A 24,240-nucleotide genomic window follows, 5' to 3' on the forward strand; every position below is an offset into this window, starting at 1 on the left:
AAAAAAAAAAAAAAACTCAGTGGAGGATTGGATTAGTTAATATACATAAGCACATGATGCCTGGTACACAGTAACTCAATAAAGGTTATCTCAAATTTAGCATTTAATTTCTCTTTTTTTTTTTCTTTTTAAGACAGAGTCTCGCTCTGTCACCCAGGCTGGAGTGCAGTGGTGCCATCTCGGCTCACTGCAACCTCTGCCTCCTGGGTTCAAATGATTCTCCTGCATCACCCTTCCGAGTAGCTGGGATTACAGGTACGCACCACCATGCCGTGCTACTTTTTGTATTTTTAGTAGAGACGGTGTTTTACCATGTTGGCCAGGCTGGTCTCGAACTCCTGACCTCAAGTGATCCGCCCACTTCGGTCCCCCAAAGTGCTGGGATTACAGGCATAAGCCACCTCACCCAGCCTAGCATTTAGTTTCATACCATACTGTTTGCTACCGGTTTTGTTTCTCCAGTTGGATCACAGACTCTCAAAGTGGTACCTTTACACTTGTTTAATTCTCACCCATAATACCTACTGCAGGGTCAGATATGTATGAGATACTTGAATACCGAAAAAATTTTCAAATAAAAACATCTGACATCCCCCATTTAGGGTTGTCTGATTGATAGCTTGCAGGTTCATAAGTACCCATCTACCAGTTGGTTTGTAACTGCAAAAGAAACCAAATCCTACAGGGCGCGGTGGCTCAAGCCTGTAATCCCAGCACTTTGGGAGGCCGAGACGGGTGGATCACGAGGTTAGGAGATCGAGACCATCCTGGCTGACACGGTGAAACCCCGTCTCTACTAAAAAATACAAAAAACTAGCCGGGTGAGGTGGCTGGGCGCCTGTAGTCCCAGCTACTCGGAAGGCTGAGGCAGGAGAATGGCGTAAATCCGGGAGGCAGAGCTTGCAGTGAGCTGAGATCCGGCCACTCCACTCCAGTCAGGGTGACAGAGCGAGACTCCGTCTCAAAAAAAAAAAAAAGGAAACCAAATCCTTCCCAAATTTAAGCTTTTAGAACTCCTTCTTTAAAATGTCCTTGTAGTTTGTATTCTTTATCCCCAACTGAGGCTTCAGGTCAGGAGATATTGTCCTTCTCAACCCTGGTTGCTATTATAGTTGCCTGGGCAGCTTTTAAAAACATTCATATATAAGTCCCTCCCAGGATCCATTACATCAAAACGGGGAGGGGAGGTCCTGCCATCTTTTAATGTGTTAAAAATAAGTTCTCTAGGTGATCCTAATGTTTAACCAGAGTGAAGAGTCTCTGGCCGGGCTTGGTGGCTCATGCCTGTAATCTCAGGACTTTGGGAGGCTGAGGACCACAGATCACCTGAGGTCAGGATTTCGAGACCAGCATGGTCAACATGGTTAAACCCCATCTCTACTAAAAATACAAAAAGTAGCCATGTGTGGTGGCACACACCTGTAATCCCAGCTACTCGGGGGAATGAGACAGGAGAATCGCTTGAATCCCGGAGGCGGAGGTTGCAGTGAGCCGAGATCATGCCACTACACTCCAGCCTGGGTGACAGAGTGAGACTTCATCTCAAAAAAAAAAAAAAAAGTCCCTAAGGTAGAGCAATGGAAGATTTTATTCACAGAACGTTAGAGCCAGAACGTATTTTTAGAAATCATCTAATTTACCACTTTACTTAACAGAAGAGAAGCTGATGCCAAGCCGGGAAATGATTACTCCACGGCCATACCAGCTGCCCAGAGTCCATACTGAAGCTCGGAGCTTCTAGCTGTGTCTCCACCTCCCAAAACAATGTCCTCCCAAGCCAGACCCAAGCAGAGAAATTTGCCAAAATAAGGGTGCCAAGGCTGTTGCCAGGGTGGCCTCAGCAGAGGTACGGGGAGTAGAGGAGGTCCCCACCCCTTGTTCCACCCACAGCAACTTACCTGTTTACTCATGTATAATCAGGGAAAACATGTTCCACAGCTTAAAAGAACAGGTAGAAGGCCGGGCGCGGTGGCTCAAGCCTGTAATCCCAGCACTTTGGGAGGCCGAGACGGGCGGATCACGAGGTCAGGAGATCGAGACCATCCTGGCTAACACGGTGAAACCCCGTCTCTACTAAAAATACAAAAACTAGCCGGGCGAGGTGGCGGGCGCCTGTAGTCCCAGCTACTCGGGAGGCTGAGGCAGGAGAATGGCGTAAACCCGGGAGGCGGAGCTTGCAGTGAGCTGAGATCTGGCCATTGCACTCCAGTCCAGGCGACAGAGCGAGACTCCGCCTCAAAAAAAAAAAAAAAAAAAAAGAACAGGTAGAAAATCAATGACCCCTCCCCTCACTTTCAGATGAGGAAACTGAGGCCCAGAGAGGACTACAAAGCCATAACAGCTGTTCAGTGGCAGAATTGGAACCAAAACTCAGGCCGACTAACTCCCTGAGGTACAAGGAGATAAAGTGATTTCCCCAAAGGCACAAACTAGTTGGTAGCTGAACATGGACACCTGAATACAGTATCTAGGACTGTCAATCTAGAACTCCTACTAAATTCGCTAAAATCTAAGAGGTCACCATTTGTGAGACCCTAATATTAGAAACATCAAAACGTGAATTAAGACTATCCTAGGCCAGGCGCGGTGGCTCAAGCCTGTAATCCCAGCACTTTGGGAGGCCGAGACGGGCGGATCACAAGGTCAGGAGATCGAGACCATCCTGACTAACACGGTGAAACCCCGTCTCTACTAAAAAATACAAAAAACTGGCCGGGCACGGTGGCTCAAGCCTGTAATCCCAGCACTTTGGGAGGCCGAGACGGGCGGATCACGAGGTCGGGAGATCGAGACCCTCCTGGCTAACACGGTGAAACCTCGTCTCTACTAAAAAATACAAAAAACTAGCTGGGCGAGGTGGCGGGCGCCTGTAGTCCCAGCTACTCGGGAGGCTGAGGCAGGAGAATGGCTTAAACCCGGGAGGCGGAGCTTGCAGTGAGCTGAGATCCGGGCACTGCACTCCAGCCTGGGCGACAGAGCAAGACTCCGTCTCAAAAAAAAAAAAAAAAAAAAAAAAAAGACTATCCTAAGAACCAGGTGCAGTAGCTCACGCCTGTAATGCCAGCACTTTAGGAGGCTGAGGTGGGAGGATTGCTTGAGCCCAGGAGTTCAAGACCAGCCTGGGCAACATACCAAGACCCCATCTCTACAAAAAATATGAAAGCCAGGCCTGATGGTACGTGCCTATCATCCTACCTTCTTGGGAGCCTGAGGCGGGAGGATCACTTGAGCCCCGGAGGTTGAGGCTGCAGTGAGCTGTGTTTGCACCACTGCACTCCAGCCTAAGTGACAGAGCCAGACCATGTCTCAAAAAACAAAAAGCCAAACCAAATACACACACACACACACACATACACACACACACACACACACACACACACACACAAAAGAATGATCCTAGAATCAAGGAAATATGATACTTGTCTGAAGTCTGAGTTCCTTCAGGGACTGAGCTGATGCTGAGCTCAAGAAGTGTGTGCTGGGTGGGTCTTGGATGTGAATCTCCCTGAACTTGCCCAGAGAAAGAAGACAGAGCATGAAAAAGAGAAGGGAATTTGGGATCTGATGGAGTTGGGTTCAGATCCAGCGGTTCTGATTTTGAGCAACACCTCTGCTTCTCTACCCTTGGTTTCCTGGACCCTAAAGTGGAGTTTTAATACATCACAGAGTTGCTGTGAGGCCAAATTGTCAAGTACAGACTGGCATGGGATGGCGGTTTGGAAGTGATTCATGACAGCGAAGTTGGCTGTCCTGCTGTTGATCCAACCCCACCCATCCAGGCCTGCCAGAGGGTGCAGAGTGCTCTCCAAGACTTGAGCTGTGAGGCCCAAACCCTGGGGAGAAGATAGATGCTGGAAGGGGAGAGGAACATGACTCAGCCCCAGGGATCTTGGGAGGACAGCAGCTTCTGGGCCATGAACAAGGGTGGGTACAAAAGCCTCCTATGGGGGTGACTAAACTCTGCCCTGGCCTCAGATACCTCCCACTTACCTGACCCAAAGGCTGATCTTCTGGTATTGCACTTTTCTTTTCTTTTCTTTTCTTTTCTTCTTTTCTTTTCTTTTCTTTTCTTTTCTTTTCTTTTCTTTCTTCCTTCCTTCCTTCCTTCCTTCCTTCTTTCCTTCCTTCCTTCTTCCTTCCTTCCTTCCTTCCTTCCTTCCTTCCTTCCTTCCTTCCTTCCTTCCTTCCTTCCTTTCCTTCTCTCTCTCTCTCTCTCTCCTTCTCTCCCTCCCTCCCTCCTTCCCTCTCTCCCTCCCTCCCTCTCTCTTTCTTTCTTTCTTCCTTTCTTTCTTCTTTCCTTCTGAGACGGAGCCTCACTCACTCTGTCGCCCAGCCTGGAGTGCAGTGTTGTGATCTTGGCTTACTGCAACCTTTGCCTCCCGGGTTCAAGTGATTCTCCGGCCTCAGCCTCCTGAGTAGTTGGGATTACAGACATGCACCACCATGCCCAGCTAATTTTTGTATTTTTAGTAGAGAGAGGGTTTCTCCATGTTGGCCAGGCTAGTCTTCAACTCCTGACCTCAAGTGATCCGCTCACCTCAGCCTCCCAAAGTGCTGGGATTACAGGCATGAGCAACTGTGCCCAACCTCCACATTCCTTTAAATGAAGGCATCGTTAACTGTAAGGCCCTTGTTAGGGATAAAATATTTTACCTTTGAGCCAGGTGACACATTTCCCTCTGAATACCAACTGCTAATGTTTGTATGGTGAGTGTCCTACCACTTAGAGTACTTCCTTATGACATCATCATATTCAATTTGATCCTCACAATAAAACTGGGATGTCAGGCATATTATTATTCCCCCACTTTTTTTTTTTTTTTTTGGTCAGGGAAAGAAATAAAAACTTAGAGAGGTGTATGCCTTGCCCAAGGTCACAGTGCAGAAGCGGAATGCTGATTCTGGTTTCACCAGCTTAATTGGCGAGCAACATGAATTGAGCGGTTACATGGAGCTAATGATTATTCTACTTCACAGAGTTGCTGTGGGCTTTGATACGAGAAAACACATGCAAAGCTCCTAGTGCCTGGCACGTAGCAGTCAGACACGAGCTATTAGTTCTCTGGGCAGTGGAAAAGAGGGTGGTCAGGGAAGGCTGCACAAAGGAGGTAACATTTGGATTGGGCACTAACGAACAAGCTTCCCCAGGTGGAAGGAAGTCATTCCAGGCAGGGAGAATAGGGATGAAGGGATAAGGGGTGTGGGGGCTGGCGCACTGGGAGAGCTGATTGTGGGGAGAATGGTAGAAAAAGCTGGGGGTGCCAGGGAAGAAGTGTGAAGGGCCATGCATGATGGAAGCTGAGGAGATTGTGCATCTGCCCCCAGCTCTGCTGCTTGCTTCACCTCAGCCGGCCTAGCTTGTCTGGAGACAAACGATGGGACAGGTCATGGGATAGTCATGCTTTGATAGGGAAAGTGTCGGAGCAAAGGACTGTTGGGTAGAACAGGTTCGGGGGAGGATTCCAGCCCCTAGAAGCTGAGGGAAGACACAGACTCCAGCAGGAGGGGGTGAGCTTCCAAACAGGGATGGACAATATGACAGTGTCGCATGCCTTTCAGTGCTGCGGAAGACAGTGCTGCCATCCTGCCACCATCAGTGTGTCCAGCTGCAGGCAGAGCGTCCAGAGAGACCCCAAGAGAGAGCAGGTCTCAGCCCATGGTGCCAGAAGCCAGATGTGCCAGGGCCTTATAGAAGGGGACCAAAAAGGAGTGATCTGAACCCCAGTCTTGCTGGGGCAGGTGGCTTTGCAGAGGTGAGCATCCTGGAGCAGCCGTTCCAGGCGGGAAGTAGCCGTTGATGGGATGAGCAGATGGAACAGTGTCTGCCTAGAGTGCTGAGGAGGGAGAGCAGGAGGGCAGGAGGATGTCCACCTGCACAACCTTTTATATGAATTTTTTAAAGTTTTAAATGTATCAGGGTTACATAGGCACATAGCTTAAAGTCAAGTTATATAAGTCTCAAGTAACATGTTTGTATTATTATTCTTTTTTTTTCAATTTTGATGTACTATCTAGCGGCGTCCCACTATGAATGATTAGAATTTAGCTGTTTTCCCTTCCATTTCCACCAAATACCCACAGTTCCCATCTCCCTCATCCCTTCAGTATAGTCTTATTGTAATTTTACTAGATTAGATTCCATTTTTACATCGTTAAGACTATGTAAATGTATTCAGAGATGAATCCACACAATATACTTCAAATATTTTCTTTTTTTGAGACAGGGTCTCACTCTGTCGCCCAGGCTGGAGTGCACTGGCACAATCTCGGCTCACTGCAACCTCCAACTCTGGGGCTCAAACGATCCTCTCACCTCTACCTCCGGAGTAGCTGGGACCGCGGGTGCATGCCAGTATGCTAGGCTAATTTTTTGTATTTTTAGTAGAGATGGGTTTTCACCATGTTGCCCAGGCTGGTCTTGAACTCCTGACCTCAAGTGATCCACCTGCCTCAGCCTCCCAAAGTGCTGGGATTACAGACGTGAGCCACTGCTAAACTTTGAATTTGTTTTCAGTCATGAATAGCTTTTTGTTTTACCTAGTTAATAATTATTTTTTAGCTTATATATTTATTACTAATTAAATCCCAAGCTCCTCAAACTTTCCATTGATTTATCTATTTTGCTTAATTGCTAGTATTTCCAATGGTTCCCTGCAATATATATAACATTTCAAATATTTAATGAGTTAAAATGGTTTTGATTGGCTAGTCTGAGATGAAGCTCTCATTTGCTGTGCTGACTCTTTAGAGAAATGTGTTTGGATTTTCAGGCAATTCGTGTGTGAGTCTACGGTAGGCATGGCCACCTGCACAGTGCTAGTTTCTGTCCTCAAGGAACTTCCAGTGTCATCTGAGAAATATAAACATAAAGAAGTCACCATATGAGAAATAATCTAGTTAGTACCTGTTGAATGGGACAGACAGGTCAGTGTGGACTCGAGTTGAGTTTTAAGGGCGTCTATGTTTTTTATTACGATAAAATATACATAACATAAAATTTACCATTTTATCTACTATTTTTTTGTTTGTTTGTTTAAGACGAGGTCTCGCTCTATCACCCAGGCTGGAGTGCAGTGGTGTGATTTCGGCTCACCGCAACCTCCATTTCCCAGGCTCAAGAGATCCTCCCAACTCAGCCTCCCAACTAGCTGGGACTACAGGCACGCACCACCAAGCCTGGCTAACTTTTGTATTTTTTGTAGAGATGGGTTTCCGCCATGTCACACAGGGTAGTCTTGAACTCCTCAGCTCAAGCAATCTGCCTGCCTCAGCCTCCCAGTGTGCTGGGATTACAGGTGTGAGCCATTGTGCCCGGCCCATTTTAGCCATTTGTAAGTGTACGGTTCAGTGACATTAAGTACATTCACATCCTTGTGTGGCCATCACTATTACCTCCAGAATATTTTCATCATCCCAAACTGAAGGTTATAGGTAGTTTTTCCTCTCTATGTTACATTTACTATTTCTCCTTACAAAAATAAGTGTTCAATGTGGATAGTTTGAAACAAACAAACAAAAAAACAGAAAAGCACAAAGAAGAAAATAAAAATATCCCATAATTCCACAAATCGATTAGAGACTTGATGAGAAAGGTGTGGAAAGGCATCTCAGGGTGAAATGAGACCCATCCTGCTACTCAGAGGGCTTAAGCAGGGGAGCAATGAGGATAATAATTTTGAATATGAAGGGTGAAGATATTGGAAACATACCTATCTTTTGTATCTTCCTTCAAAGGGGATAAATGGGGGAGGCAGTGAGTGGTTCTAATAGTGAACCCAACCCTGTAAAGATTCCAGCAGCTGTACTGATGATCAGGTCTGTTACCATATATCAAACCACCCCAAGCTTAGTGCTGTAAAACAACAACAGTCATTTGTTGTTACTATCTCTCACAGTCCTGGGGGTTGGCTGGGCTCAGCGTCTCCTATGTGGTTGCAGTCAGACATTGGCTGGGCTACAGCAGTCGAGAAGGCTTCCTCACTTACACATGTGGTTCCTGGGCTGGAAGGTATCAAACAGCTGGAGGCTGGAACGGCTGGGGCCCCTCCAGCCCCTCTACCTCCATGGGGTCTCCCCACATGGTCTCTCTTATGATGGCTTCAAAGTGGCTAGATTTCTTACATGGTGGCCCAGGGCTCCAAAGGCGCATGTTCCCCAAGAGAAAGCAGTGCAGGAGCAGTAGCCCCTTCTATGACAGACTTCAGAAACCAGGCAGTATCACTTCTGCCACATTCTGTTCTTTTTTTTCTCTCTTTTTTTTGAGATCGAGTCTCACTGTGTTGTCTGGGCTGGAGTGCAGTAGTGAAATCTCGGCTCACTGAAGCCTAGGTTGAAGCAATTCTTCCGCCTCAGCCTCCCGAGTAGCTGGCAGCGCAGGCACACACCACCATGCCCAGCCAATTTGTGTATTTTTAGTAGAGATGGGGTTTCACCATGTTGGCCAGGCTGGTCTCAAACTCCTGATCCCAGGTAATCCACCCACCTTGGCCTCCCAAAGTGCTGGGATTACAGGTGTGAGCCACCACACCTGGCCTCTACTTCTTAAAGGGAGGAATGTCAAATAATTTGTAGACATATTCTAAAACCACCACAGTGGTGGATTCTGTTATCTAGTCTAGAATGATATGAGTACCATGGACCCCCACTGCTGGTCTACAGAGCAAGTCATCCATATATTCTTGATTTAGAGTCAGAGAGCCAACAGGCATTTTAGAGATGACTCAGGTAAGTGCTTCCCAACATTTTTTTGATGCTCAAACCCCATTCACAATAATGTGCTATCTTGTCCCCTGCTGAGAGATTTAGAATTTTCATCATTTTTGGCCCAGGCATCTGGAGCCTGTAATCCTAGCATTTTGGGAGGTTCGAGGTGGGAGGATCCCTTGAAGCCAGGAGTTTAAATTCCAGCGTGGGCAGCAAAGGGAGACTCTGTCTCTCCAAAAAAGTCAAATAATACAATAAATGAATTTTTCATCATTTTTGCATGGTTTATAATAAAGAAGTAACTTTAAAAAAACATTTGTTCAGAAAACATTCATTGGGATTTTACTGTCTTCTGTGCACTGTGCTAGATGCCAGGGATATGGGAGGACACATGGTTCCCACCACAATGGGGTTACTGTCTAGCAGTAGAGCCAGACAATTTAACAAAAGATGATAATAAAGTGTCTTCAGTGCTCTGATCAGAGAAGTACCAGCTCACAAAATACTTTCCCTGGTTCTGATCTCTCTGCTCAGATTAAAACCGCATTTCTAGGCCAGGTGCCGTGGCTCATGCCTTTGGCTCACACCTGCAATCCCAGCCACTTTGGAAAGCCTAGGCGGGTGGATCACCTTGCAGTCAGGAATTCAAGACTGGCATAGCAGAACCCCATCTCTACTAAAGAATACAAAAATTGGGCCGGGCGCGGTGGCTCAAGCCTGTAATCCCAGCACTTTGGGAGGCCGAGACGGGTGGATCACGAGGTCAGGAGATCGAGACCATCCTGGCTAACACGGTGAAACCCCATCTCTACCAAAAATACAAAAACTAGCCGGGCGAGGTGGCGGGCGCCTGTAGTCCCAGCTACTCAGGAGGCTGAGGCAGGAGAATGGCGTAAACCCAGGAGGCGGAGCTTGCAGTGAGCTGAGATCTGGCCACTGCACTCCAGTCCGGGCGACAGAGCGAGACTCCGCCTCAAAAAAAAAAAAAAAAAAAAAAAAAAAGAATACAAAAATTGGCCAGGCGCAGTGGCTCATGCCGGTAATCCCAGCACTTTGGGAAGCGAGGCAGGTGGACCACTTAAGGTGAGGAGTTTGAGAACAGCTTGACCAACATGGTGAAACCTCATCTCTACTAAAAATACAAAAATTAGCTGGGTGTGGTGGCGTGCGCCTGTAATACCAGCTACTTGGGAGGCTGAGGCAGGAGAATCGCTTGAACCTGGGAGGCAGAGGATGCAGTGAGCCGAGATCGCACCACTGCACTCCAGCCTGGGTGAATACAAAAATTAGGCATGGTGGCAGGCGCCTGTAGTCCCAGCTATGTGGGAGGCTGAAACACGAGTGAGAATCACTTGAAGCCAGGCAGAGGTTGCAGTGCGCCACTGCACTCCAGCCTGCGTGACAGAGCAAGATTCTATCTCAAAAAAAAAAAAAAAAGAGAGAGAAAGAAAAGAAAAGAAACAAAAAAACAAAAAAGAAACAACATTTCCAGCACTTTAATGCTGTCACTTGGATGTCATACAGGGCCCTCACACTCAACTTGTTTAAAAGGCCAATTCACTTCCCTCTCCTAGGTTCTGCTCCGCCCCCATGTTCCCTTCATTTAGTAGTATCCTATCCACCTAGTCAAACCTATAAGAATTCTAGCCCTGTCCCAGTCTCTTAACCACTACATTGACCTGTTCCCAAGATGTCACTTCAGTCCTAGAACTGTCTTAGGGAAGTTATTTTAAGAAAAAAAAAGTTTTTTTAAACAACGTATTAATTCAAGGTAATTTTAATATATTTAAATTTAATTATTTTAAAAGCCATATTACTCATTTAATAAATGATGCATACTGATTTTAAGGTAATTAGGGGCCACGCACAGTGGTTCATGCCTGTAATCCCAGCACTTTGGGAGGCCAAAGCAGGCAGATTGCTTGAGCCCAGGAGTTCAAGACCAGCTTAGGCTCACATAGTGAGACACCGTCTCTACAAAAAATTCAAAAGCTAGCTGGGTGTAGGGGGGTGCATGCCTGTGGTTCCAGCTACTAGGGAGGCTGAGGTGGGAGGATCACCTAAGCCTGGGAGGTTGAGGCTGCAGTGAACCAAGATCGTGCCACTGCACTCCAGCCTGGGCTACAGAGCAAGACCCCGTCTCAAAAAAGAAAGGAGGAGAAAAAGAGAAAAAGAAAGGCATCATTTGTCAACAAACAAAACTATATATAAATGTGGTTTGAGGACCAAATATACAATGAAATATAATAGTGTGGGCTGGGTGCAGTGGCTCTCGCCTGTAATCCCAGCACTTTGGGAGGCCAAGGTGGGCGGATCACGAGGTCAGGAGTTCGAGACCAGCCTGGCCAACATAGTGAAACCCTGTCTCTACTAAAAATACAAAAATTAGCCAGGCGTGATGGCATGTACCTGTAGACCCCAGCTACTTGGGAGGCTGAGGCAGGAGAACCACTTGAACCCGGGAGACAGAGGTTGTGGTGAGCTGAGATCATTCCATTGCACTCCAGCCTGGGCGACAGAGCGAAACTCCATCTCAAAAAAAAAAAAAAAAGAAAAAGAAAAAGAAAAAGAAATTAATAATAGTGTGTTATAGGATCAAAAACTGACAAAAATTGCTTTTATAATATGGTTGCATTTTGTGTTAAATATTTTAAATTTTCTGAGTTTTATTTCTGAGATGTGAAATAAAAGATTTTAGAATTTATTGGGAAGTATTCCCCACAAAAAAATATACTGTGGATATAGATGATTTGTCTTTCCAGTAAACAACAAGCCAAATTAGATTCAGTTGTCATTAAATTTTGTTTTTTTAAACAGTGTTTTTTAGGCCACGTACAGTGGCACACTCCTATAATCCTAGCACTTTGGGAAGCTGAGGCAGGCAGACTGCTGCTGAGCTCCAGAGTTTGGGACCAGCCTGGGCAATGTGAGAAAACCCCACTTCTACAAAAAAAAAAATCAAAATTAGCCAGGCATGGTGGCACATACCACTGCTTGGGGGCTGCTGAGGTGGGAGGATCACTAGAGCCCAGGAGGTTGAGGCTGCAGTGAGCTATGATCATGCCATCACACTCCAGTCTGGGAAACACAGCAAGACCCTGTCTCAAACAAATTAATGAAAAAAAGATTGGTTTTTGACCTGTCAGTGATTGAGTTTTGTTTTGTTTTGTTTTGTTTTGCTTGTTTATTTGTTTTTTCTGAGACAGGGTCTCATTCTGTCACCCAGGCTGGAGTGCAGTAGTAAAATCTTGACTCATTGCAACCTCTGCCTCCCAGGCTCAAGAGATCCTCCTACCTCAGCCTCCCAAGTAGCTGGGACTACAGGCACACGCCACCACACCCAGCTAATTTTTTTGTATTTTTGTAGAGATGGGGTTTCACTATTTTGCCCAAGCTGGTCTTGAACTCCTGAGTTCAAGCGACCTGGCTGCCTTGGCCTCCCAAAGGGCTGGGATTACAGGCGTGAGCCACCACACCCAGCCTGTCATATATTTTTTATGGTCCCATGTGGCTATAAACTAAACAGTGTATAAATAACCAAGTATGAAAATAAGTTAAAGCTGTTTAATGATAAAAACCATGACAGTGGGTGGGGCGCGGTGGCTCACTCCTGTAATCCCAGCACTTTGGGAGGCCGAGGCGGGTGGATCACCTGAGGTCAGGAGTTCGAGACCAGCCTGGCCAACATAGTGAAACCCCGTCTCTACTAAAAATAAAAAATTAGCTGGGTGTGGTGGCACGCACCTGTAGTCCCAGCTACTTGGGAAGCTGAGGCAGGAGAATCTCTTGAACCCGGAAGGCGGAGGATGCAGTGAGCTGAGATCGTGCCACTGCATTGCAGCCTGGATGACAGAGTAAGACTCCATCTCAAAAAAAAAAAGACAAAAACAAAAACAAATCATGACAGTGAACCATGTTTATCTGAGCACATTCCTCCACCCTCCACTAACTGCCACCCTGGAACAACACCCCATATACCCTTGGAAGCTTTCCATGTTATCAGTTGAAAGAGGAAAATAATAGAATATTTTATTACTGAGTTTTTTTTTTTTTTGTTTTTGTTTTTTGAGACAGAGTTTCGCGCTTGTTGCCCAGGCTGGAGTGCAATGGTGCCATCTCGGCTCACTGCAGCCTCCGCCTCCCGGGTTCAAGCGATTCTCCTGTCTCAGCCTCCCGAGTAGCGGGGATTACAGGTGTGTGCCACCACGCCTGGCTAATTTTTATATTTTTAGTAGAGATGGGCTTTCATCATATTGGGCAGGCTGGTCTCCAACTCCTGACCTCAGGTGATCCACCCGCCTCGGCCTCCCAAAGTGCTGGGATTACAGGCATGAGCCACTGCGCTCAGCCTGATTGATTTTTAAAAAGAAATTAAAACAGGTGCTATATCCACTTTTAATGTTGTGAACTCTGGAACTGGTTAGAAATGTACATCATAAGGCCGGGCGCGGTGGCTCAAGCCTGTAATCCCAGCACTTTGGGAGGCCGAGACGGGCGGATCACGAGCTCAGGAGATCGAGACCATCCTGGCTAACACGGTGAAACCCCGTCTCTACTAAAAAATACAGAAAACTAGCCGGGCGAGGTGGCGGGCGCCTGTAGTCCAGCTACTCGGGAGGCTGAGGCAGGAGAATGGCGTAAACCCGGGAGGCGGAGCTTGCAGTGAGCTGAGATCCGGCCACTGCACTCCAGCCTGGGCGACAGAGCGAGACTCCGTCTCAAAAAAAAAAAAAAAAAAAAAAAAAAAAAAGAAATGTACATCATACCCCAACCCTTTTGTCTCAGTGATGAAACTGAGGCCCAGAGAGAGGATGGAATTTGCCTGAGGTCATGCAGCAAGTCTGCAACCAAGGCAGGACAAGAACCATGGTTCTGACTCCTTCTGCTGGGCTTGGCTGGCCTGAACCTGTAACTCCATCCGTCCTCCTCTCACATTTACTCCCCACCCAGAGTCCGTATACTGAGATATGAATACAGATAAATTAATTGGATTTTTGTATGTGGCCGGTGGAATTAGTCTCTCTATATGGCAACACCTTGTTCATTCATTCATTCCATTGACAGTTAAATCAACTGCTTTCTAGATAACCTATGAGGCCGGTCTATCCGGCCCTGGTCTCCCTGTTTGGCTTCATGTCCTGCCCCTGCTGTCCTGCCCAGTCCACACCTCCTGCACTCTGCTTACACTGTCTTTCCTACAAGACTTCTCTGCTTCCCCCAGGTCTGGCCTGAGTGCCCCTCCTCCTTGTACCCCATCACAGACTATTACATTTGTCCATCTCCCTCAGTAGCCTAAGCACCATTCAGGCAAGATTCCTCTTGCTCACCAGTCTGCTCCCAGTGCCCAGAGTAGGGCCTAACCCATAACAGGTGCCCCTTGAATCAATGACTGGATATGCCATTTCCAGGCAGGAAGAGCACGCTTCCCTATGCTCTCACAGCCCAGGGCCTCTGCAGAGGGAGTTTCTTCCACCACCCTGTCAGTTCTAGCCTTTTCAATTGTCCAGACCTATGGTAAACATCCGCAACAATCAATAGTTCTGTGAAGCATTCTTTCTCAACCTCCATGTCCCCATACCCCACACATGGTAAATCCCTCCTCTTTTTGTTCCATCCTCCCTGCCATCCCATGCCATTTAGGACACTACTGTCCTTGTGAGTAGTGACTTGTATTTTTTATCTGGGTTCCCTGGCACCTACACAGTGTGAGATACTGGTTTAGCGCCTAGCATTCAGCAGTGAACCTAGCAAAAAAATTTTTTTAAAATCCCTATCCTCATGAAGCACACATTGTGATTGTGGGGAGTGGGGAAACAGATTGAAAATAAGTAAAATGTAGAGCATGTTAGTAAGTTACAAGTGTTGGCCGTGCGCAGTGGCTCATACCTGTAATCCCAGAACTTTGGGAGGTCGAGGTGGGTGGATCACCTGAGGTCAGGAGTTTGAGACCAGCTTGGCCAACATGGTGAAACCCTGTCTCTACTAAAAATACAAAACATTAGTCGGGCATGGTGGCAGGCACCTGTAATCACAGCTATTCGGGAGGCTGAGGCTGGAGACTTGCTTGAACCTGGGAGGTGGAGGTTGCAGTCAGCTGAGATCGCACCACTGCACTCCAGCCTGGGCGACAGAGTGAGACTCCATCAAAAAAAAAAAAAAAAAGAAAGGAAGGAAGGAAGGGAGGGAGGGAGGGAGGGAGGGAGGCACAAGTGTTGGCCAGGCGTGGTGATTCACACCTGTAATCCCAGCACTTTGGAAGTCCAAGGCAGGTGGATCACTTGAGATCAGGAGTTCAAGACCAGCCTGACCAAATGATGAAACCCCGTCTCTATTAAAAATACAAAAAAGTAGCTGGGCGTGGTGGCGCAGGCCTGTAGTCCTAGCTACTTGAGAGGCTGAGTCCCAAGAATCGCTTGAACCCAGGGGGCGGAGGTTGCAGTGAGCCACTGCCCTCCAGCCTGGGGGATAGAGTAAGGCTCTATCTCAAAAAAAAAAAAAAAAAAAAAATAGAAAAAGAAAGAAAAGAAAACAAAAAAGAAAGGGACAGTTAAAGACAAGAATAGACAGCAGGGAAAGGGGATAGGAAGACTGCTGGTGGAGTTGTGAGAAAGCGTTTAGGGTATCCAGTATGAGGGAACAGACCTTTGGACTTGCACTGGCAGGACAAAGGTCTTGAAGCTGGAGGGGAGGAGACTGCCTGCGATCAAGTTACAGCAAGGAGGATGGTGTGGCTGGAGAGGTGGTGAGCAGAGGGGGTGATGTCAAAGGGGAAGTCAGAGAGTAAAACAAGCCTACAGGGCCGGGCGCGGTGGCTCAAGCCTGTAATCCCAGCACTTTGGGAGGCCGAGACGGGTGGATCACGAGGTCAGGAGATTGAGGCCATCCTGGCGAACACGGTGAAACCCCGTCTCTACTAAAAAATACAAAAAACTAGCCGGGCAAGGTTGCTCAGGAGGCTGAGGCAGGAGAATGGCATAAACCGGGAGGCGGAGCTCGCAGTGAGCTGAGATCGGGGCACTTCACTCCAGCCTGGGCGACAGAGCGAGACTCCGTCTCAAAAAAAAAAAAAAAAAAACAAAAACCAAGCCTACAGATCAGATAGGCCTTGTGAGTCACAATAAGGACTTTGGCGTTTGCTCTGACGTAGGAGCCACTGGTGGGTTTCTAGCAGAGAAGTGGCATGATCTCATTTTAACAGGATCACTCTGGCTGCTCTATTGAGAAAAACACTCAAGGAGGACAAGGACAGAAAGAGATCAATGAGGACTTTACTGGGACAATCCAGGTGAGAGGTGACAGGTCTTGGACTAAGGCCACAGTGAGTAAGTGGAGGGTGAAGGATCCGAACAGGAAGAGTAAGAGATGACTCTATATTTTTAAAAACAGAGATGGGGGTCTCGCTATGCTGGCCAGGTTGGTCTTGAACCCCTGGCCTCAAGCAATCCTCCCACCTCGGCCTCCCAAAGTGCTGGGATTGCAGGCATGAGCTACCACGCCTGGCCTCTACATTTTTGACCTGGGCAACAGGAAAAGATGGAGCTGCTAGGAACTGAGATGAGGAAGACTGTGGGAGGAGAAAGATGGATAGAAAAGATCAGGATAAGTTTGTCTACCAGACAGCTAAAGGAACTGGGGCATAGATGACTGGATACACAAGTCCGGGGTTCAGGAAAGATGGTCTAGGCTGAAAGTATACATTTGGACATCATTAGCATAAAGATGCTCTTTAAAGCCTTGAGGACCAGATGAGATCACTAAGGGAAGCAAGTGTTTCAAGGAAGAGGGAGTGATCCACTAAGTCAAATGCTGCTGATAGAGCAAGTGAAGATGGGGCGTGGCAATGAATGAATAAACGCCAGGCCTGTTAGATATGCAAAGCAGCACAGATTATTGAGGGTTAACTGACAACAGATAGGTGTAGAGACAAGATGGCTCTAAGACACAGGAACACTTGGAAGGGAAGAACTATGGCATCTTGGAGTTGGAAAGGACCTTAACTAGGTCATTGAAATCTGTACTCTTTTCCCCACCCTAGCCTGACAATTGAACCCTTGGCTGTAGAACAAGAAATATTTGCGGGATACTGAGGCAAGCAGTCTGGCTAGGTAGGTTAGAGAAACTACCGTTGAAGAATGAGAGAAAGGGTAGTTCAGTAAATACTGGACAGCAGAGGCAGGGTGAGGGGGTGGAGATGACCTTCTGAAGTCAGAAAACCAACGTTCAGGTCCTGCAACTGCTGCTCCCTAGACTCCTGTCCTTGGGCAAGTCACTTCACAGCCCCCAGCCTCAGTTTCCCCATGCGACGACTTCTGAATATGGTAGTGCTTGAAGGTAGCGTAAAAGGGTCCTGCCTGTGTTGGTTACTGCCAGAGCAAGGGAATGAGGCCAAGAGAAGCCCTTGGTTTGGGATGGCACTGGAAATGGGGATGAGGAGGAACTATCATGATCTCTGCGGGTCGGCTTGCACAGCGTGTGGAGAAGCGAATCAGCATTCAGGCCAGCACCTGTGCTGGACTGGACTGGGCTCGGGTGGCAAGGGGGCCATTCGGACAAAGACCGTGGCCCTGAATCTGCCTCCCCTGAGCCTGGAACGGAGACGGAGGAGACCCCGAGGCAGCAACAGGGAGAAAAAATAGAGACGCCGAGGCAGAGAGACAAGGAGACTCAGAGACAGGGAGACTAAGAGACAGACCCAGCAACAGGCGGCCTCACGGGGACCCGAGGCGACCCGGAGAGGGCGAGGCACCGGGACGCAGACCCGGGCCCAGCAGAGGCCCCGCGCGGCTCAGGGCCGTGGTGCCCGGGCGCAGGGTCCCCTGCAGGGCCAGGGCGGCCGCACTCGCCGGGCGCCCCCGCCCGGGCTGCTCGCCCAATATGGCGATGGAGGGGCGGGCGAGGCGGCAGCGGCCACGGCCCCCGCGCCGGCCCCAGCTCGGGCCCGGGCCCCCGAGGCCGCGCCCCCGCCCGCGGCGCCGCGCCTCCCCGGGCCACTGACGCCCGGCGCGCCCTCCCCCCGCGGCGGCGGCCGAGGCGCGGGGAGGCGGCGGCGGCGGCGGCCGGAGCCCAGCCCCATGGCGCGGGGGGACGCCGGCCGCGGCCGCGGGCTCCTCGCGCTGACCTTCTGCCTGCTGGCCGCGCGCGGTAAGGGCGGGCGCCCAGAGAGACGGGAGCGGCTGCGGCGTGAGGGTGCGCCCGCGCCCTGGGCTGCATCGGGCTGCGGGGCTGGCGCGAGCCTGGGTCCCGAGCAAGTGCGGGGACTGCGTGTCCCGGTGCCCGCGGTGCCTGCGCGGGGATATGCGAGCTGCGGCCGGGGGTCGTTTGCGGCGCGTGCTTGTCCGCACTGAGTGTGTGTCTTTGGTTCGCAGAGTCTGGAGTCGTGTGTGTGTGTGTGTGTGCTGGGAGTGCTCCCGCCGTGTTCCGCAGTGCGTGCCACGGTCGCGGCGTGGCATCGGCGGGGCGGGTAGCTGCGGTGTCGGTGGCTTTCGCGGGGCGGGCTCTGCCTTGCCTGCGCGTGTCTTGGGTTGAGAGTGTGTGTGAAAGAGGAGGGGACTGGGGTTGTGTCTGCACCTCCATTTGGGTCGGGTGCGTGTGCAACTGTGTTTATGGGGCTGAGCTAATATTTGGCCTTGGCATTTGGGAAGTGTCCTTGCCCGTAGTGGGGGACAGAGCGATGGATGCCGATTGACTGGGGGTGGTGGTGATAAAACAACACTCAACTTTGCCCAGTGGGTGTGGTTCCTGGGGCCGGTTAAGGAGGGGTAGGGGGAGGTGTTGCTCCCCAAAACCTGTGGCCCGCAGTGGACTGGGGGAGGGGGCAGGAAACCATTTGCTTTCGTGGGCATGTCCAGCGCTCGTTCTCAGGATGGGACGCGTGTCACCCCGGCCCCACCCTCCAGGGGCCGACCCGGGAAGCGTGGACGAGGTCATCAGGGCCTCATCCAGTCCGCAGCCCAGTGCGGAGTGGGTGCGGGGTAAGTCAAGAGTTGTCCAAGCTGGAGAAAGGGCTGGGGAGGGGATAGCGGAGTCCCCAGGGTGTGTATCTAGGGTTCCCGCTTCCACCCACAGCTCTGTTGCTTCCTGTCCCGTGTGCGTTTGGGGGCGGCCCATGGAGAGTGTAGGTGGCAGGACTGGGAGGGGGATGGGCTGGCCGCTTTGTTCGTCTAGTTCTCGCCTTCCCCGCGGAGGGGGGAGCTGAGGATGTGTCCGGGGAGAGTCGGGGAGGGACTTGGAGGTGGGGGTGGGGAGGGGGATTTCTCTCCAGCTGCTGCAGCTTTCCAGAGAGACTCAGCCAGGCCACGTGGGAGGGAGGCGGGGGAAGGAGCCTTCGCCTGGCCAGCCCCAGGCCCATCTCCAGGAAAACCAAACAGCGGGTGGGAAAGTGCCTGGAACTGCTCGGACCCCTTCTGTCCCTACAAAGACACGCCCCTTTCCAGTCCCAACCGCGGATTAAGCTGGAGGCCGCTGCGGGGCTGGGTTTCGGCTGCTGGGCCAGGGGAGCTGGGGGACCTGGCTTGTCAGGTGAAAGGGGCGGAGAAGTGTCAGAGAGGCGTTTGTCCTCCCGGAGCTCAGGGGATTAAGGAATAGTTCCCCTGCCCCACCTTCCGCTATTCCTAGGGCTCGTGGAACGAGCTCAGGGTCACCCAGCAAAACCGCATCGGGGCTGGGAACCGCACCGGCGCATTATCCAGTGCCTTTAGGACCTCCTGCGAGGGACCCAGCTTCCCTGGCCTCTCCCTGCTCCCCAGTGCACAAAGTAGGCGAGGGACCGAGTTGCGACGTCTCTTGGTTGCAGTGTGAGCGGCTACAACAGCTTGCCCTAGTCCTCCAAATCTCAGCAGGCCTGGGGACACTCCAGTCGAGTTATGACTAGCCACCCTGATCTGTACCGAGGTCATTCATTCATTCAACAAATATTTATGGAGCACCTTTTGTAAGCTAGCTTGTGCCTAGTGCCTAGAATATAGTCAATAAGGAGGCAGACCTAGTCCCTGGTGCAAAGCTTTCAGTCCGGTGGAGGGGGAAACTGACAAGTCCCCTACAGTGCCGGGGAAGAGGCAAGGAGGAGGGGCTCTTACACCGGTCTGGGAAGGTCAGCAAAGGCTTTCTGAAGAAAGTGATGAGTAGTAGAGCCCAACATGGAGTTAGCCCTGTAGAAGGAGAATGATGATGGGGACAGTTTTCCAGAGAACAGCATGTGCAAACGTTCAGAGGTGATTTAGTTTAGATCATTGGATTAAACTAAACCTAGCTAGCTGGAGTTTAGGGACAAGGGGTGGGTGTGGGGCAGGTAGGGGAAGCATGGAAAGAGGTCAGGCAGTATCAAGACAGGAGGCCGAAGAGGGGAGCTAGATCCAGCTCACAAAGGGCTTTCCAGGGCCCACCAAGGTTTCTGGCCTGAGAGTGCCGTGAGCCCTTGACAGGATTTAAGATCAGCTTTGCATCATCTCATTCCAGCCATTGTGGAGGATGGATTGGGTGGGGCTGGAGGCAGGAAGCTCCAACACCTGGGCTCCTCAGAAGCTGTTGTGGCAATCCAGAAGAGAGGATGCTGGCAACTAGCATAGTGGCAGTTGGGGTTGAGCTGGAGTGGCTGCATTCCAGAGGTTTTCAGGAAATAGAATCAGTAGAACTTGAGGATAGATTGAATTTGTAGGGGGTGAGACAGAGGAAAGTAAGAAATAGGCCAGGCGCGGTGGTTCACGCCTGTAATCCCAGCACTTTGGGAGGCTGAGGCAGGCAGATCACATGAAGTCAGAAGTTCAACACCAGCCTGGCCAACATGGTGAAACCCCATATCTACTAAAAATACACAAATTAACCAGGTGTGGTGTGCATGCCTGTAATCCCAGCTACTTGGGAGTCTGAGACACGAGAATCGTTTGAACCTGGGAGGTGGAGATTGCAGTGAGCTGAGATCGTGCCACTGCACTCTAGCCTGGGCGACAAAGTGAGACTCCGTCTCAAAAAACAAAACAAAACAAAAACATGAAGCAGAATGAAGGACTGATATTGGGGTTAGGATGATGCCTGTGCCTGCCCATCTCCTCCCAACACTGTTCTTGCGTCAGGGACTGGGACTCCTGTGTGAGCGAGTGGCAAGAAGCCGAGCTCTGTTCTTATCACATGCACAAAGGTGGTGCTCTCGGCTCTCCCTTCTTCTCAAGTCAGAATTCGGAGGGTGGGGAGCCTAGAGGTCAGTCATAGGAGGCCTCTAAGAACTTGAGAGCTTTCTCCTCTCCTGGGAACTCTCCCCCTCCTCTATCCCTTTCTCAGCCCAGAGGCTCAGAGGCCAATCTCAGTCATTTGGGGTGGGTCTCTCTCCCCATCTTGGAGGTTAGGAACCAGGTCAAACAGTGGGAGTTTCTTTTAATAATGAATCTTATCCAGAAGGTATCTCAACCTCCATTGATCCTCTGTTTGCTTTCATGACTCAAACACACGTTTACATGTAAATTAGCATTTCTTTTCTCCTAAAGTTCTCTCTTTCAAGTTAAGCAATTTCACAATTAGTGCATCGTTGAATGTCAGCACTGAAAGGAACTTAGAAATAATTTCAGTCCAGGTGCCATGCGTGGCTCATACCTGTAATCCCAGCACTTTGTGTGGCTGAGGCAGGAGGATCGCTTGAGCTGAGTTTGAGACCAGACTGGGAGACATATTGAAACCTCATTTCTACGAAAAAAAAAGAAAAAAAAAAAAGCGTGGCAGGCATGTTGGTGTGCACTGTTATCCTTGCTGCTCAGGAGGCCGAAGTGGGAGGATTGCTTGAGCCCAGGAGTTCAAGACTGTGGTAAGCTGTGATAGCTCGCACCACTGTACCACTGTTCTCCTCCCTGTGCAACAGAGTGAGACTCTGTCTCAAAAGAAAAAAGAGAAAAAAAAGAAGAAATAATTTTAGCATGAGCCTGTTTTACAGATGAGAAAACTGAGTGACTTCCCAAAGTTACATGATGAGGGACTGAAATGGAACCACCCTTTCTAGGGATACCCAAGTCCACTCTCTGCACTCCTCTGTACCATATGAGACATTATCAGCTTTAGGCTCTCCCCTCAAGTAGGTCTATCTGGGCGCTGGAATCCACCCTCCTCCACTTACCCCCCACCCACCTCTTTCTATTCTCTCCCATGGTACAGCAACCAGACTTGATACAGAATTCCAGATGCAGAACAGATGTCTACCAGGCAGGCTTGGGGGCAGGGGGAGGAGTATGCATGGCTCTGAGGGAGAGGACCCCAGCCTGGTCAGAGGTGGGTGACAGGAGCTAGGGGGCCAGGGAAGGAAAACCAGAGAGTATGTTTTGGGGCCCGACATGCAGAGAAATCAAACCCTGTTACCTGTGCCAACTGGGCTGCCAGCTACTACTGCCTCACTGCTGAGGCTGAGGAGGTATCCTCTGGATTTGGGGGCCCATGGGGTCCTTGGGATCAGGGAAGCAAGGACCAGTAAGCTGTCCTTCAGGTGCAGACCCAAGGCTCCTGGATGGTTCTATAAGGGGCTCATTACCTTGTTAGATAGTTTCCAGGACAGAGTTCTGGCCAGTGAGCAGAACATACCGGGAGAGACAGGTGGGCACAAGGGAAATATATTTTTTAACCATATGAGCCATACAGCAAGAGGACAGGCAAGGTAGTGATCTCCCCAGCCTGGTCATGTTTAAATACAGGGTTTCTTTCAGTGTGGACTTGCTGTTCTGTCTCTGCTTTTCAAGCGTATCGTGTCGACTGGATGCCACACAGCGTGCTAGGCAGTTTCCACATGTCTTCCTGACATCTCCCGCCCTGAAGGGAGTTACTATTGTTTTTACAGATAAGGAAACTGATGCTTGGAAAAGCACAGGGGGTTCTGTGTCTTCTGTGTCTTATCTTTTTGAGGATGTTTTCATGGGTTCACTCATCCATTCAAGAAATATTTATTGAGCACCTGCTGTGTGTTAGGCACTGTTCCGGGTACTGAGGATTTAGAAAGCTGACTAAGACATAACCCCAAGACTTTGGTGCCTAGTTGAGGAGAAAGGCAAGTCAAAAACCTAGAGTGAAGGCTGGGCGTGATGGCTCACACCTGTAATCTCAGCACTTTGGGAGGCCGAGGTGGGCGGATCCCTTGAGGTCAGGAGTTTGAGACCAGCCTGGCCAACATGGTGAAATCCCTTCCTACCAAAAAATACAAAAACTAGGTGGGCGTGGTGGCACACACCTGTAGTCCCAGCTACTTAAGAGGCTGAAGTAAGAGAATCACTTGAACCTGGGTGGCAGAGGTTGCAGTGAGCTGAGATCATGCCACTGCACTCCAACCTGGGTGACAGAGTGAGACTCCATCTCCCCCATCAAAAAAAAATCTGGAGTGACAACTACGATGATGGGGGTGCCAGCGTTCTACGGGGCAGAAAAAGGAGAGGTGTCTGATGCAACCAGAGATATCACAGCTGTTCTAGGGAGTGAGAGCAGCACCAGCAATGCATGGAACAGGATGTGTTTTCAGAGAACTGGCCATGGTTCGCTGTGTGTGGAGGGGCAAAGGGTCTCAGGGGAGCGGGAGGTAGGCAGGTCAAGCTGAGCCTGGCTTTGCTGTCGGATAGGCTGAGGCTAAGCCTCTCCCCTCAGGATTGCAGATTAAGGGAGAGCTGAGGCCTTCCTTGTGTCCCAGGCAACTGTCCCAACTCTCCTTCCAGCTGTTGGGGGGAGGGGCTCAGCATGTGGTAAGGGAGGTAGCCAAGGTGGGGGGCGGGAAGGGAGGTTTCTGGAAGGAACCGACTTGTGTTCCCTGGGAAAGGAGAATGGTGATGGTGTCGTGGGGAATTTCTCCTGGGCTGAAAACAAGTAGTAAATCTGTTGGGCCCTGAAATTCAGAAGTGAGGAGGCACTGATGTGATGTTTGTGGCAAGTTCCTGGCTTAATGAAGGAGCCATCTTGGCCTCGTTGTTCCCCTCCCCCAGCTATACACCCCTTCCCTAAGAATTCACTGAAAAATGGAACTCACGCCAGGCCTCCACTAATCCCACGAAACAGCATTGAGCTGGCCCTGGAGCTCAGCAGCGAATCTCCTTTCTGTCTGGGTTCTAATTGGCCTCATAAAATCCAATTTATCCTGTAAGTGGGTAAAATAATCTGTCAGAAAAAGGAGACTGAGAGGTGGCCCTAGGGTTTCCAAATGCAGCAGCTCTGTGTCTGTGGCAGGGTCTCACTGAGGAGATTGAGGAGAAGGGATTATGGGAGGGGCGGCCCCCTCAAGACAGCTGGCGGGCAGCAAGTGTCCTCTGGGCACCTGCAATGTGTCCACCCCCGCCCTGAGAGGGAGGGCTAAAAACGTTGGGGGTCAGCCATGACAGTGGGTTGGGGTGGCAAGAAAGTGCTGGCCATGAAGCTCCTGGACAAATAGGGTCCCCTCCCCAGAGCATCTTTTGTGAAAAGATTTGGTGGTATGGAAAGCACAATTATATTAAAACAAATATTGCTGAGTTACGGAGCAGACTGCAAAATGTGCTAGAGGTTTAAAAGGCAAAACATTTTAAGCAGGCGGTGAGCCTTGTAAATATGTGT

General features: G+C 49.8%; 1 protein-coding gene across 1 annotated transcript in view; it reads left to right on the forward strand.

Annotated features, from left to right (window-relative positions):
- The first annotated feature begins 17,573 nt into the window (after positions 1-17,573).
- Positions 17,574-24,240, forward strand: part of IGDCC4 (immunoglobulin superfamily DCC subclass member 4) — a 42,613-nt gene continuing 35,946 nt past the window's right edge. The window contains exon 1 of the mRNA XM_010355522.2: positions 17,574-17,844. Within this exon, the coding sequence (XP_010353824.2) occupies positions 17,775-17,844 (70 nt within the window). The 5' untranslated portion in view covers positions 17,574-17,774. The remainder of the gene's footprint in view (positions 17,845-24,240) is intronic.

Source organism: Rhinopithecus roxellana, chromosome 5, assembly GCF_007565055.1.
Source record: "Rhinopithecus roxellana isolate Shanxi Qingling chromosome 5, ASM756505v1, whole genome shotgun sequence".
NCBI lineage: Eukaryota > Metazoa > Chordata > Mammalia > Primates > Cercopithecidae > Rhinopithecus > Rhinopithecus roxellana.